A 16,754-nucleotide genomic window follows, 5' to 3' on the forward strand; every position below is an offset into this window, starting at 1 on the left:
CTTTTTGGTTAGCAAAAAAAATGAAGCTCAGCCGCAAAATATTCCAAGCCCTTAATAGACTATCAAATGTTTCTGAAAGGTGGTTGAATATTGTGATATAAAAAAAACAAACCTTGCATGAGCCATGGAATAGAATCAAGTCATCTCTTGGAACTCCTTACTGTTAGAGCTACAGCTTCCCAGCATGGACATTTTCTGTACATTGTAAGGAAGAAATTCTGTACAATGTCCCTTCACACACACTGGTGATTGTAGGCATCTAGTTAAAGTATTGTGTGATTGTAGGCATCTAGTGAAAGTACTGTGTGATTGTAGGCATCTAGTTAAAGTGTTGTGTGATTGTAGGCATCTAGTTAAAGTATTGTGTGAGTGTAGGCAGCTAGTTAAAGTACTGTGTGATTGTAGGCATCTAGTTTAAGTACACTGTGATTTCAGGCATCTATTTTAAGTATAATGTGATTGTAGGCACCTAGTTAAAAGTCTTATGAGATCGTAGGCATCTTGTTAAAGTATTGTCTGACCGTAGGCATCCAGTTAAAGTATGTGATTGCTGGCATCTACTTATTACGTAAATGTTGGGATCTAGTTACAGTATTATGTAATTGTAGGCATCTAGTTAAAATATTCATTATTTTCAGATGTGAGTGTTATCAGTTAAAAACATATATACATAAAAAGAGGGCAGAAGGCAGGAAGTTGTATGGCGAGTTAGGGGAAAACAGGATTGATGGAGAGTTGTCTAAATACCGTATCTATCTAAAATATTCAAAAGAACTTGATAGAAAAAATATAAATACATGTAAAACTAAAATACATTAAAAAAATAAAAAAAAGAAAAGAAAAGAAAGAAAAAATATCAACATGGTAAAATTTGCCCATAGTGAACAAAAATGACAATGAAATGAACGAACTACCTTTCATGATAAATGGTTTTTTTTGCTTTAGATCACTGGATGTTAACAATGCACTGCAGTACACTTTTTGAAACGGCACTGACACATAGTGCCTCGACAAACGCACACAGACTATAACAATGTCTGTGGATGGGTCTCTTTGATCCAGCAGCGTAAAAAACACTCCCTTCAGGAGCGTTCCCTTTCCGACACAGGTAGGAAGGAAGCTTGAAGCTGACTGATGGCTCTGGGGAATCTCCCCTTTTTGGGGGGGGGGGGGGGGTGTGGCGTGTGCATTTTGTCAAGTTTTCTTTTTCTTGTCGCTCTTGCCTCCCTTCTCCTTGGTGGACCGGCGTCGCAATATCTGCTTTTGATGCTCTCTGGCCATGTCTCGGTCCGTGAGGTTGATTCGTAGTGCCTGCAGAACGGACATGGAAAGCAAGAAGTCATTTCAAAGAAAAATAAACAAAAACAAAACAATATAGATAGATAGATAATGATCACCTCATCCTACTCCAGGTAAAAGTTAACTCATACCAAGGTTACTTCCCCTGTGGACCTGGAAGAGTATTCTCACACCAACACACTATTCTAATTTCATTTATTCTTGCTTGGTACAGTTGATGCTATAAACTGAGCTGTTTACAGATTCCGTGAAGCATGAAAACGAAGCTTTGACCAATTAAATCAACAATTCTCCACTGATTTTCACCATTTTAATGAACAACACTACTTCTGCAGTGGTCTCATGTAGTGTTGGTCCAGGAGAGTTGTAGCAGACATGTAGCTGTGGGGAAGAATGAGCTTAGTGCTCTTCTACAGCCCTGTTCCCTCGCACAGTGGCTCACAGCACTTCACAAATCAAATACAACACGAAAGAAAAAACAATTAAGTGCTCTTCTATAGCCCTGTTCCCTCGCACAGTGGCTCACAGCACTTCACAAATCAAATACAACACGAAAGAAAAAACAATTAAGTGCTCTTCTATAGCCCTGTTCCCTCGCACAGTGGCTCACAGCACTTCACATATCAAATACAACACGAAAGAAAAACAATTAAGTGCTCTTCTATAGCCCCGTTCCCTCGCACAGTGGCTCACAGCACTTCACAAATCAAATACAACACGAAAGAAAAACAATTAAGTGCTCTTCTATAGCCCTGTTCCCTCGCACAGTGGCTTACAGCACTTCACATATCAAATAACACGAAAGAAAAAACAATTAAGTGCTCTTCTACAGCCCTGTTCCCTCGCACAGTGGCTCACAGCACTTCACAAATCAAATAACACGAAAGAAAAGACAATTAAGTGCTCTTCTATAGCCCTGTTCCCTCGCACAGTGGCTCACAGCACTTCACAAATCAAGTACAACACGAAAGAAAAAACAATCAAGAAAATTCAAATAACAACCAATCACACTCATGGATATATCAATATGAATATCTCTATCAATATATATATATATCAAACACTGCTTAGAACGCTAAAAGCAGTCTAACAAGAATAACCCTATCAACTACCAAAATAATGAATACAACAGCACTCAACTGTCATACCTAAAACAAAAATATTTGCATGTTAACACTTCATCCTCATCCCTCCCCCCCCCCCCCACACCCCATGATCCCCAACCCTCACCCCCCATCAACCACCCACCTCCCTGGTGATGTACTCTTCATCCAGAAGTTCTGGAGGCATCTGTCGTAGCCGCAGTTTCTCCAGCGTCTCGTAGAAGGACGGGCACTCGGCCAACTTCTCAGATGTGCCCAGCACTGTGCGTAGAACCAGCAGGGCGGTGCGGAACAACACCTTGACCCCTGAACACACAGACAACACAGCGACGCTCACCACCTCTCATGTAGGAGAAAAAAACAACAAACAAAAAAATTAAAGTCTCCACCTGTGATTCAAAAACAACAACAAAAAACAAAACAAACTTGAGTTTCCACTTTTGATGTAAAAAAAACACACACCCCCCCACCCCCCCTTAACCCCCCACCACCCCCTTCCTAAAAAATGTCTCAAACTTTGTATACCCCCCACCCTGGCCCCCCTCCACACTCTTAACCTCTGATTCAGATTTACAACAACAAAAAACTAATTCGAAAACAAACAAGAAACCTGTCACTTTTCAGATTTTCTGACCACTATAACCAACATATGAGATATTGAATGCAAAAACAAACATAACAAGAGAGGCAAGGCCTTCAAGACTCACTTGTGATACACTTCGTTAAAATGTGTTCTGTATTTGTTATTATAAAGCTTCACATTTTAAAAAAAAAAGAAAAGAAAAAAAAGTCCTAACCAGATTCGAACCCCGCGTGTTTGGGTGAGAAGAAACTGCCTTATCCATTACACTATCGTGGCTCCTTAACTGACGTTCTGAAATTTAATATTTGATAAATCAATTGCGGTATTCGCAGTGAGAACGCTGTTTAAATCATATTATTCTGGTGTATCTTGGGCATTAAAAAAATCTTTAAGGGCAATTAAAAATTCTTTTTAATGGCTATCGCCGCAATCACACTGCAACATTTAGCCGTTTTCACTAGATCTAGATAGATGCACAAGTTTAGTTACACCCGCCAGGAATGTAGTACGACACGGTCGATTCAATTTCTCTTTTATGTTCATTCTAGTTTTATAGTTTTAAAGTTGATATGAAAATTTAGTATTTTGTTAAACTAATAACATGTAGAGCCAAGTACAAGTACTTCTAAATGTCATAAGAAGTGAAAAGGACTTCATTTTGAGAAGTCAGACTGGAAATTTTTTCGTTTCATCGTGATCAATTCAAGGGTATTAACTCGCATGATTTACAATTTTTAACTGTGAATTCCGACTGATTCTGTGAATATTTTTATGGCAGTTTGGGGCATAATCCAGTAAGTGATGAGGCGTTCACAAATCTTTCTCTGAATAAATATTTAACGGTCTCCTTCTCCAACTTTCCATCACATGTTATCGTGTATTGTCCATTGAATATAGGATTGAACGGGCAGGTCAACAACTTGAAACAAAATGGCGTCGTTCGCGTTCGCGAAGAATATGAGCAGGCGCTTTGAATGTGTATAAATATGTGTACACAACTGATTTTTGCCCATGACCTTTAGGGCTCAGCCAACAGATCTGTAAAGTCCACTCGTCGTATTGATTTTAGTATTTTCCGAAAAAGACCACTTGGGCGAATGAACATAGTGAAAGCCCTGTACACTGAGAGTAAAACACACAAGCTTTTTATGTATTGAGTATAATTTCAAAATGTAATGTTTAAGATAAGATCAGTTTAAAGCAAATTAAGTCCCCTAGCATTAATTACAGAGTAATTTCCCTTCTTTACTATCTGCACCAAAACGTTTGCAAAATAAATAAAACTTCCATGCTTAGCAAAAGAAGTTCCTGTTTGAACAAAAAATGATAATAATGACTGCTCTTGTTGTTGTGTCAGAATATCAGATCAAAGTGCCAAGTTTAGAGAATACAAAAAAATATAAATATAGCAGTAAAAGCAGTTTGCAAAAAATTAGGCTTCATTTCTTATTTTTTTGTGCCCATCCCAGAGGTGCAATATTGTTTTAAAAAAGATGTCTGGGAAAAAAAATGAATTTTTTTCTATTTTTATGCCTAATTTGGTGTCAACTGACAAAGTATTTGCAGAGAAAATGTCAATGTTAAAGTTTACCACGGACACACACACGCACATACACAGACAACTGAACACCGGGTTAAAACATAGGCTCACTTTGTTTACACAAGTGAGTCAAAAAAGAAAATGTCATTATAAATAAAGTAAGTAAATATGAAAATATATGGTTTGCACTTTGGTTTTGAATTAAAAACTTTTTTTTCGTTTCCACTGCTGACAAAAAATAGCATTGATTTTCCAACCACGACTTAATGAAACAAGAATCTGCCAAACATGATTTCCACTAAACCAGTGATAATTTGGAAACTATCTGAAAAAATATCACTGATCCAACAGTGGGTTGAATTTTTTTGTCTTTCTCTGATCCACAAAGGAAATTTAATTCTGAAAACTTAAAACATTGTATATAGCTAAGAAATATCACAGTGGTAAACTATTTCAACCACTTAGTTTCTCAAAATAAACTCCACATTAGCAACAAAACGATACAGAACGTACCAAGTTCAGACAGCAATGCGTTGCACACTTCTGACACACTAACAAAACGATACAGAACGTACCAAGTTCAGACAGCAATGCGTTGCACACTTCTGACACACTGACAAAACGATACAGAACGTACCAGGTTCAGATAGCAATGCGTTGCACACTTCTGACACACTAACAAAATGATACAGAACGTACCAGGTTCAGATAGCAATGCGTTGCACACTTCTTCCACACACTAAGATGATGCAATACAAAGTACACACATCTTCCAAAAACAAAGACGATACAGTACGTAGCATGTAAGAATGCAAAGCATGACACATCTTCCACACAATAAGACGATACAGTATGTAGCATATTTCAGGAAGCAATGCGCTGCACACTTACTCCAAACACTAAGATGATACAGTGCGTACTGTGTTCAAAATGCAAGACATCACGTCTTCCACACAATAAAACAATACAGAACGTACCATGTTAGAATGCCAAGCATGGCCCATCTTCCACACAGTAAGACGAAACAGTATGAAGCACTTTCAGAAAGCAAACTTATTCCAAAAACTAAGACAATAAGGTATGTACAAACTTCAGAAAGCAATGTGTCTCACACTTCTTTCACCTCAACCTCAACCTCAGGCCCATAACGACAAGTAGTCGTTGGGGGAAGCCTGAGGACCGCAGACGCAACCTCCCTTCTCCATCTGTCTCTGTCGGCAGCCGCTGGCAGCTGCTCACGTGTGTGGAGTCCGGTCCATTGTTTGATGTTCTCATGCCAGTTCTTCCGCTGTCTTCTTCTTCTTCTTCTCCCGCCCTCGATGGTGCCTTGCATGATTGTTTTGGACAAGCTGGTGTGTCGAGTGTTGTGTCCAAACCATATCAGCTTGCGTCTCTTCACAGTTGAAAGGAGAGGTTCCTGAGGCCCAGCAAGGTTCTCAATTCTGCTCCGTACATGTTCGTTGGTCCTGTGCTCAATCCAGGGAATTGGAAGGAGCTTCCTCAGGCATTTGTTCTCGAAGGCCTGGATCTTCCTTTCAGTTTCGGCTGTCAGTGTCCATGCATCGCAACCATACAGTACAATGGAGACTACCAGGGCTTTGTAGAGTTTGAATTTTGTGGAGAATCGGATGTTACTTTTCCACACTCTGTTCAGTTTGGTCATGGCTGCAGTGGCTGTGCCAATGCGAATTCTTATTTCTGCTTTGCTGCTTCTTTCACACACTAAGACAATAAGGTACATACTAAGTTCAGAATGCAATGCATCACACGTCTTCCACACACAGACAAGACAGTACACAATGAGTTCAGGAAACAATAACGTTACAAACTTCTACAACATACATAGACGAAACAGTGTGTATTTAGTTCAGGATGCAATACATAACACTTCCTCCACACTCTAACACGATACAGTCTGCACTTAGTTCAGAAAGAAAAGCGTCACACCTGTTCCACACACTAAAACGACAGTGCCTACCATGCTGAGAAAGCGTGTTAACTGGCCACCCCCACACTGAGTGACTGACTGACCCTCACAGAAGATGTCCCACAGACACAGCCCCACACTGACTGACTGACCCTCACAGAAGATGTCCCAGAGACACAGCACACACTGACTGAGTGACTCACCCTCACAGAAGATGTCCCAGAGAAACAGACACAGCCCCACATTGACTGACTGACTGACTCACCCTCACAGAAGATGTCCCACAGACGCAGCACACACTGACTGACTGACCATCACAGAAGATATCCCAGAGAAACAGACACAGCCCCACATTGACTGACTGACTGACTCACCCTCACAGAAGATGTCCCAGAGACACAGCACACACTGACTGACTCACCCTCACAAAAGAAGATGTCCCACAGACGCAGCACACACTGACTGACTCACCCTCACAAAAGAAGATGTCCCAGAGACGCAGCACACAGCACACACTGACTGACTCACCCTCACAGAAGATGTCCCAGAGAAACAGACACAGCCCCACATTGACTGACTGACTGACTCACCCTCACAGAAGATGTCCCACAGACGCAGCACACACTGACTGACTGACCATCACAGAAGATGTCCCAGAGAAACAGACACAGCCCCACATTGACTGACTGACTGACTCACCCTCACAGAAGATGTCCCACAGACGCAGCACACACTGACTGACTCACCCTCACAAAAGAAGATGTCCCACAGACGCAGCACACACTGACTGACTCACCTTCACAAAGAAGATGTCCCAGAGACGCAGCACACAGCACACACTGACTGACTCACCCTCACAGAAGATGTCCTACAGACACAGCACACACTGACTGACTCACCCTCACAAAAGATGTCCCACAGACCCAGCACACACTGACTGACTCACCCTCACAAAGAAGATGTCCCAGAGACACAGCACACACTGATTGACTCACCCTCACAAAGAAGATGTCCCAGAGACACAGCACACAGCACACACTGACTGACTCACCCTCACAGAAGATGTCCCAGAGACACAGCACACACTGACTGACTCACCCTCACAGAAGATGTCCCAGAGACACAGCACACACTGACTGACTCACCCTCACAGAAGATGTCCCAGAGACACAGCACACAGCACACACTGACTGACTGACCCTCACAGAAGATGTCCCAGAGAAACAGACACAGCCCCACATTGACTGACTGACTGACTCACCCTCACAGAAGATGTCCCACAGACGCAGCACACACTGACTGACTGACCATCACAGAAGATGTCCCAGAGAAACAGACACAGCCCCACATTGACTGACTGACTGACTCACCCTCACAGAAGATGTCCCACAGACACAGCACACACTGACTGACTCACCCTCACAAAAGAAGATGTCCCACAGACGCAGCACACACTGACTGACTCACCCTCACAAAAGAAGATGTCCCAGAGACACAGCACACACTGACTGACTCACCCTCACAAAGAAGATGTCCCAGAGACGCAGCACACAGCACACACTGACTGACTCACCCTCACAAAGAAGATGTCCCACAGACACAGCACACACTGACTGACTCACCCTCACAAAAGATGTCCCACAGACCCAGCACACACTGACTGACTCACCCTCACAAAGAAGATGTCCCAGAGACACAGCACACACTGATTGACTCACCCTCACAAAGAAGATGTCCCAGAGACACAGCACACAGCACACACTGACTGACTCACCCTCACAGAAGATGTCCCAGAGACACAGCACACACTGATTGACTCACCCTCACAAAGAAGATGTCCCAGAGACACAGCACACACTGATTGACTCACCCTCACAGAAGATGTCCCAGAGACACAGCACACACTGACTCACCCTCACAAAGAAGATGTCCCAGAGACGCAGCACACAGCACACACTGACTGACTCACCCTCACAAAAGAAGATGTCCCAGAGACACAGCACACACTGACTGACTCACCCTCACAAAGAAGATGTCCCAGAGACGCAGCACACACTGACTGACTCACCCTCACAAAAGAAGATGTCCCAGAGACGCAGCACACAGCACACACTGACTGACTCACCCTCACAGAAGAAGATGTCCCAGAGACGCAGCACACATCCCCAGGACAGGTTACGGGTGAAGAGACACATGAACCACTCTGTCATATACATGATAGGGTCCACACTCTGCTTTTTCTGAAACACACCACACTGAAACTGTTCACACCCCAGCTGCTTTCTCTCTCTCTCTCTCTCTGTCTGTCTGTCTGTCTGTCTCACCCCTGCTGCTTTCTCTCTCTCTGTGTCTGTCTCACCTCTGCTGCTTTCTCTCTCTCTCTCTGTCTCTGTCTCACCCCTGCTGCTTTCTCTCTCTCTCTGTCTGTCTGTCTGTCTCACCCCTGCTGCTTTCTCTCTCTCTCTGTCTGTCTCACCTCTGCTGCTTTCTCTCTCTGTCTGTCTGTCTGTCACCCCTGCTGCTTTCTCTCTCTCTCTCTCTCTCTCTCTGTCTCACCTCTGCTGCTTTCTCTCTCTCTCTCTCTTTCTCTCTCTGTCTCACCCCTGCTGCTTTCTCTCTCTCTCTCTCTCACCCCTGCTGCTTTCTCTCTCTCTCTCTCTCTCTCACCCCTGCTGCTTTCTCTCTCTCTCTCTCACCTCTGCTGCTTTCTCTCTCTCTCTCTCTTTCTCTCTCTCTGTCTCACCTCTGCTGCTTTCTCTCTCTCTCTCTCTCTCTGTGGTACCCTATTTATATAAATTCATGTATAAGATGTATTAGTTATTGGCTTAGTTAACGAGAATGAATGCGTCTAGATTACCGCACAAATCATATCGAACCTTGCTCGATCTGGATGCACGTGACAAAAGAAACTGGGTTTCGAACATCCGCTGTAAACTGTATATATCTGGATTTGGTTACGTTTGGTTAAACCAAGGCGTAGAGAGTAGTGACGAATTTCTTACAGTATTTAAAGAAAGGGTAGTTGCATGTAGATGGCAGGAATGGGATTTTCATATTAGTAATAGCGAGAGATTTAATGTTTACAGAACATTCTGCACCATACCGGGTGTCAAAACGTATTTATTTTTAAACATAGATCGACACTTAAAGTAATCAATGGCAAGATTTAGGCTTGTTATTTCTGATATTGCAGTACATTATTACCGATATAGAATATATAATGCAACTGATCTAAGGTGTAAACTTTGCAACAAGGAGGAAGAAAATGAAGTACATTTCGTCCTAACTTGTCCTGTCCTGCATGACTTAAGGACAAGGTATATAACATCCAAATTCTGTAAATTTCACAGTCAGCATAGATTAGCATTACTCATGGCTTCTCAGCATGAACAGACCATTTGCAATTTGTCAGTTTATTTGTTTAATCTTTAAAGCATTCAGACTGCGATCAACTCTGATGTCTTAGAATACTGAAGTTTGTTCTTGATGACATGACTGCTTATTTCTTGTTGTTTTTCTTACATGATCATGTGTATGTACCCCTTCATGAGGGGCAATGGCCTATACATGAATAAATTATCCGTATCTGTATATCTCTCTCTCTGTCTGTCTCACCCCTGCTGCTTTCTCTCTTTCTCTCTCTGTCTCACCTCTGCTGCTTTCTCTCGCTCTCTCTCTCTGTCTCAGCCCTGCTGCATTCTCTCTTTCTCTCTCTCTCTGTCTCAGCCCTGCTGCTTTCTCTCTCTCTATCTGTCTAAGCCCTGCTTTCTCTTTCTCTGTCTCACCCCTGCTGCTTTCTCTCTCTCACTCTGTGTCTCACCCCTGCTGCTTTCTCTCTCTCTCTCTCTCTGTCTGTCTCACCCCTGCTGCTTTCTCTCTCTCTCTCTCTCTCTCTGTCTCACCCCTGCTGCTTTCTCTCTCTCTCTCTCTCTCTCTCTCTGTGTCTGTCTCACCCCTGCTGCTCTCTCTCTCTCTCTGTCTCACCCCTGCTGCTTTCTCTCTCTCTCTGTCTCTCTTAACTGTTAGAACCTGTATTAACCAGGTGTGAGGAGTGCAGTCTCACCAAGTGTTTGTAGATGGCAGGGGATGTTTTCTTCACCAGACCAAACAGCACCTCCCCATCCAGCTGAATAGCTTCCTGCAGAGGAGGAAAAACACACATGAAAATTGACCTGTCTTTTTACCAAACACACACCAAAACATACCCTCTTTTCACTAAACACACATCAAAACATACCCATCTTTTTACAAAACACACATCAAAACACACCTGTCTTTTTACAAAACACACATGAAAACAGACCTGTCTTTTTAAATACAAAAACCCTACCAGATATTTGAGATACAGATTTAGAACATAATATATCTCTCTAATCCTCTTTCTCAAGTAATTATCTCAGTCAAATGATATTTTCTGATAGCAAAAAAAAAAAAAAAAAAAAAAGAAGAAGAAGAAGAAGGAAATAAGGAACATGTCAAACGATTATTTCTAAGAGATTTTTTTTTTTTTTTTTTTTTTTTTTTTTTTAATAAAGAAGAAGCTAAGTAACTCACAAGACCCGGGCTGAAATAGCCAGTGACGTATTTATCACAGATGGCAACTAGACACCAGAAGGCCTGCTCGGCTGGCATGTGCATCAGCAGCACAGCGGCGATGGGGGCCTGGGCTTGACAGTAGCCATCCTGGGGGTTGTGCAGCGTGTAGGCTTTCAGCACGCAGAACAGGTCGGTTTGGCTGCACAGGTACACACACACAGGTGCACACACAGGTCCACACACATAGGTGCACACACATAGGTGCACACACAGGTACACATATAGGTGCACACATAGGTGCACACATAGGTCCACGCACAGGTCCACACACTGGTACACACTATCGTCAACAAATGCCATCATTTGTTGTTTTTTATTGTGTCTTTTAGTTTTATTCGGATAAAAACTATGCTCAAGGTACAATGCTTGAGTTAAATAAGATTTTTAAAATAAAAAAAATAAGTGCATTATCTCAAATATTCATGAAGAGGTTGGTGTGTGTGTTGTGTTGTTGTTGTTGTTGTGTGTGTGTGTGTGTGTGTGTGTGTGTGTGTGTGTGCGCGCGCGTGTGTATTCACACACATGCCAGTATACCCACAAAACCTAACAAGAACAAATTTAAAGTGCAAAAATAAAGTAAGAGCTCAATCACCAAAAAAACTTGATAAAAAAAATTCACACAACTGTGTAAGCTTGGTATAAGTTTACTGACAGAGAGAGAGAGGGAGACAGAGGGGGGAAGAGAACACATGACTGGTAAAGGTATTATGGAAAAATATATCATAACATAATTCTCCCATACCCATATCCCCCTTTGGATAAGAACATCTCGTGGTTAGGAAACTGACGATGTAAATCCTTGGTGATGTCATCCAGATTTTTGGGATCTCCAGTCTGTCGAAGGTATTCCTGGAATGAAATGTAAGCAAAATTATTTTGAAAACTCTGATTCCTATTAGTATGAAGTTGAACTTAGAAAAAGAAGAAAATTTCTGAATCGATGCTACTATCACTGCTGCAAGTTGTGTGATTAATATAGATTCATTTGCTTTTAACACTTGTTCATCATTCTAAATGTAATGTGTATAAGGGGCTTCTGTAAGTGAGTGAGTGTGTGTATGGGTGTAGGTGTGTGTGTAAGCGTGTGTTACTGTGTTGTGTTTGTGTGTGTGTGTGTGTGTGCGCGTGCGCATGCACACACACTCAGATATATGTGTTTGTTATTCTCTGTGTGTGAATGTGTGTGTGTGTACACATGTATGCATGTGCATGTGTGCATGCATGCACATTTTGATCAGTTTATCTAGGAACATTTCAAACTGAGCCACAGAACAAGTCAATCAGAGTTCTAAAGGTGAAGTCTGAACAAGTTAGAATCACAGCAAGCTCTCTCACCTCATACTTTCCCGGATTAAGTTCCATCTGAAATTTGCCACCACATAAATACTGCCATGCTCTGGCCCGCACTGCTGGAGGGATCCCCTTTCGACAACGGTCTTTGACCTGAATATCATACAAATGGCAATGGATCATACTGTGTTACTGTTATTTTGTGTGTGTCATCTTTGTGTGTATGTGTGCCTGTGCATGTGTGTGTTCACTATACCATGAAGAAAAACTGAGAAAGAAAGGAACAGAGACTGAGACAAGACACTGATCTCTTATGTGTGCATGTGTGTGTGCATGTGTGTGTGTGTGTACGCTCGTGCTTGCTTTTGTGTTTGTTTACTTTACCTCAGAAGAAAAACTGAGAAAGAGAGGAACAAAGATTGAGACTGAGGGCTGATTTGCATGGCCATAATTTGCAAGAATAGTCTCTGAAGATCACTGATAATAAGCCTGTCACATATCTATACTGTATTCATGAATGTATTTATAATTAAAAACATACACCTCTTTCCTGCTTGGACTCCTGACTACTGTGACTTTTTACTTCTCATTCAAGTTATGTTATGTGTAATTATAATAGGATTATCATCCTGCTGAATTTGACTCCTCTGCCACAAACAATAACTGAAGAAATCGTTTGCCAGTATCAAGAATTTACCTCGTGTACTCACACACAGAGGTCTGCGGCACATAGACAACCAAGATGGGTGATTACGTCATCAGAATCACTTTGTTTTTCACATACAGGAGTAAAAAAAACAAACAAACAAAAAATAAGATCAGAAAACAAAACATCACGGTCTCACCTTCTTGAAGCGTTTACTCATCCATTTCTCCCAGTTTTCAAACATGTCCAGCCATTTGATTTCACGCTTTCTTAAAATTTCAGGTGGCACCCGTTTGTCTCTGAAACCAGATTGTCATTAAATTTACACAATAACATACAATGTTGTATATATATCTAGTCATTCTATAGATTATCTGTATTGTCTGAAAATACACACTAATTGATGGACAGAAGCGTTTTGGTCTTTGGTTATATATAAAGCAAAGGGATTGCAGATCTGAAAATAATAAACACTTACTCAGTGGGTTTTTTTTGTTTTGTTTTTTTTGTTTCGTTTGATTGGCTAAGAGCAGACCAGGCAAGACGGCTCGTCTTTTCACTGTTCGCCGTGCGAAATTTGGCCAAGCAGAGCAAACCAATAGGCCTAGTTTGCATCAGTTTGACATGGTACAGTATATGACACCAAAACAACAGTTGTCTGACAGCACATTTTTCTTCCATCATCATGTTTTGTTTAGATCAATTTGCTGTCTCTGAAGATTTATTATTATTTATCCCCCTCAGCTTTCTCCTGCCATTCCTCCTCGCTTTATTTGTTCATCTCATTTTCCTTTATTTTTTGTCTAAAAAGAAAAAGTAATAAACATTTGCAAAGACTTTATTTTTAATCCTGAGTTGTTTGGTCACATGCATTTTTTTCCCCATCCTATCATTGTATCAACTATCAAAGTTGTTGTGTGGTGTGGGAGGGGTGATAATTCTTGTTTTCATCCTTAACTTTGTCTCTTTGTGATAGAATAGAATAGAATAGAATGTCTTTATTACCAAGTGTACCGGGGTCACAAGTAATATTGGGGGGGATAGTACATAACAAGGTATGAACATAAATTGAAAATCATACACAGACACAAATACAGTAGAGATTAGGATACATACAAGTGCATATCAATATAAAAACTTGTGCATACTCACACATGCACACTCTCTCTCTCTCTCTCTCTCTCACACACACACACACTCACATATTTGAACAGAAGCCGCATATTACATGTGGATGGGGCTGATGACTAGAACCTCAGGTAGATGGTTGTTGACTGCACAATTCTAGTTATTATACTGGGTTTGTTCAAGAGACAGGGCATTGAATGCTTTCGGGAAGAAGCTATTGGTGAAGCGACTGGTTTTCGTCCTTATACTTCTGTACCATCGACCAGAGGGGAGCATCTCAAAAATCCCAAAAGCTGGATGTGATTGGTCCTGGCTGATTGATTTTGCTTTTTTGAGCAGCCGTTTATATGTCTTCTAGAGAAGGTAGATCAGCCCCGGTAATCTTGGTGGCAGTTTTCACTATTCTGTTCAGGGCTGCGATTTCTGCCTTGGAAATGTTTCCGTACCAAACAGTAATAGCAAAGTAATATAAAGTAAAGTGATAAAGTAACGTGGTGTTTTTGTGTTTTTGCATTTGAAATACATGCATGGATTCATCTGAGCATTGGAACTGGATGCTATACCAACAGACAGCTGGAGAGTTTCGTGCTTAAATGACCATAAAGGCGCATCACATGATATGTGCTCTCGAAGTTAATTCGTTCTCTGAAATTCTAAGCAACAAAGTTTCAATACAAAGGTGATCGAGAGAGGCAGAGCATGTGAAACAGCAGGCTTCTTTTTTCAACTTTTTTGCTCTTTTTTGTGTGTGCATAAAATCATTACAATGGCACTTCAATGACCAGAGTTTGGTTGTAGCAATGGAGCCTATCAACTGAAGAAATGAGGACAGCACATATTTGCAACTTTTGTCTATGTCAATTGCCTTTGGCACTGCTCAAATTTCAAGTACAAATTTGATCAGTTTGACTCCTGGTTGGACTTTTTTGCTGCTCTGAAGACTTGTACCGACCTGTTCTATAAGTAATTAGTGAATATAAAAATTAAAAATAAATCCAAAGGCAGAATTTGCCACTAAAATGCTTAAGAAATCCTATTCTTCTGGGGGCCTTTGTCCCCCAGAAAGCTTGGGTCTGGACCCCAACCTAATGTTTCAGAATTTTTCATGATTGCCTGTCCCCATTTCTGATGAGTACATAGACCAAGTTTGTTTACACATGTGAGCCCAAAATGAATCTTTGTTAATGCAAAAAGTGTAATGGGCTAAAATGTACAAGACATTGGTCTGTGTGTGTGTCTGTGTGTGTGTGTGTGTGTGTTATGATTTTGTGTTTCTTATGCATTCAAGTAATTTGCCTGTTTTGTAACATAGCAGGTGTGTGTGTATGTGTGCGTGTACATCACTACATGCATATGTGTGTGTGTGTGTGAGAGAGAGAGAGAGAGAGAGAGAGAGAGAGAGAGAGCCAAGAACCTCACTCGCCCTAGTCTAAGGCAAAGGATGAGACAAGGTGTTTCTATCTGATATTATTTGAAAACAGAACTTACTCCTCAGGATCTGTGAACTGTCGGCCTCCTAAAAAACCGTATCGATCAGTCGCCGGAACGGGTAATGAAAGGCCGTTTGCCGAATTTTTGCTATCATTAGGGGTGTGGCCTTCGGAATCAGACATCTCCTCTTCATAGTCTCTTGCCCGCCGTTCAGGCTGTGCGTCAGCCATTGACACAGAACACTCACACACCAAACCTGAATAACATTAACACTTCACACATCCGGCTCAAGAAAAGGAACTGATGTAAAATAGTTTCCACTTTTTCCACTTTCTCCAGTCACCCTTCCTCTCACAAGCAGCCCAACAAAAGTGCTTAAAGTTCCGTCTCAAAGAGCTCCTTCACAAGAACTAGGTCATAAACATATGATATGGTAACATCGCACTTTGTCCTTATCATTCAGTGAAGGTATTAATGTTGCTATGGTAAGAAACAATTCATTAACTCTCCCCACTGTTGATCATCCGAGAAAGTTTTCTGCTCCATTCTACCGGAAGTGTAATCACGGAAGTGATAGGTGGGGGTTTGATCATTGTTGCTTATGTTTACAAACGCTATGCATTAAAAAGGTGACAGTATTTGGGGACTGCCAGAAGGTGTGTGTGTGTGTGTGTGTGTGTGTGTGTGTGTGTGTGTCATCGAGCTCAATTGTATCTCAGTGGTGTGTGTGTGTGTACAGAGAGAAGAGAGAGAGCCTTGACTCAGTGACGATTAGGACTGACGCCCAAATTAAAATCTTTAGTTCAGTAGCTTGGACAACGATCGAAGGGCGTTCCCTTGTATGAAAAATAATGCTCGTTCTCTCATCGATTTACTTTATCTCAGTTGTCGCCATAGGTCTTGTGTTACTCGCAAAGAATTGTGGAAAGGATCGAGGTCCGTGTTCAGTCATGCTCTTTGACTAGGGGCGATGCCGGAAAACGTCAGTAATGCTTTTGTCGTTCTTTAACAGTTTCAGTGTGCTTCCTTCTCCTTTATCAGTAGTGGTGCGCAACTGGTTTTAAACTGCACCTCACGCACGCACACACGCACGCATAAACACACACACACACACACACACACACACACACACACACACACACACACACACACACACACACACACACACACACACACACACACACTGACACACACACCGTGACCCTCACACA

At 41.7% G+C, this 16,754-nt stretch overlaps 1 protein-coding gene across 1 annotated transcript; it reads right to left on the reverse strand.

Moving 5' to 3' along the window:
• Positions 1-245: 245 nt before the first annotated feature.
• Positions 246-16,077, reverse strand: LOC143302348 (TBC1 domain family member 10A-like). The gene is made up of 9 exons (XM_076616986.1): positions 15,601-16,077; positions 13,184-13,283; positions 12,384-12,491; positions 11,791-11,897; positions 11,007-11,187; positions 10,516-10,590; positions 8,578-8,692; positions 2,548-2,708; positions 246-1,311 (listed from the first exon to the last, which is right to left on the reverse strand). Exons 1-9 carry the CDS (start codon positions 15,771-15,773, stop codon positions 1,195-1,197), a joined length of 1,137 nt encoding a protein of 378 aa, XP_076473101.1. The 5' UTR covers positions 15,774-16,077; the 3' UTR covers positions 246-1,194.
• Positions 16,078-16,754: the final 677 nt, after the last annotated feature.

This window comes from Babylonia areolata, chromosome 29, assembly GCF_041734735.1.
Source record: "Babylonia areolata isolate BAREFJ2019XMU chromosome 29, ASM4173473v1, whole genome shotgun sequence".
Lineage (NCBI taxonomy): Eukaryota > Metazoa > Mollusca > Gastropoda > Neogastropoda > Buccinidae > Babylonia > Babylonia areolata.

What these genes read in the sequence shown, in the direction of transcription:
- LOC143302348 (XM_076616986.1), bottom strand. Translation starts at nt 15,773, where the DNA reads ATGGCTGACGCACAGCCTGAACGGCGGGCAAGAGACTATGAAGAGGAG. An exon ending in CAGTTCACAGATCCTGAGGA is followed by an intron (nt 13,284 to 15,600) that starts GTAAGTTCTGTT and finishes ATCTGGTTTCAG; the next exon opens with AGACAAACGGGTGCCACCTG. An exon ending in GGACATCTTCTTCTGTGAGG is followed by an intron (nt 2,709 to 8,577) that starts GTGAGTCAGTCA and finishes CTGTGTGTTCAG; the next exon opens with GGGTCAAGGTGTTGTTCCGC.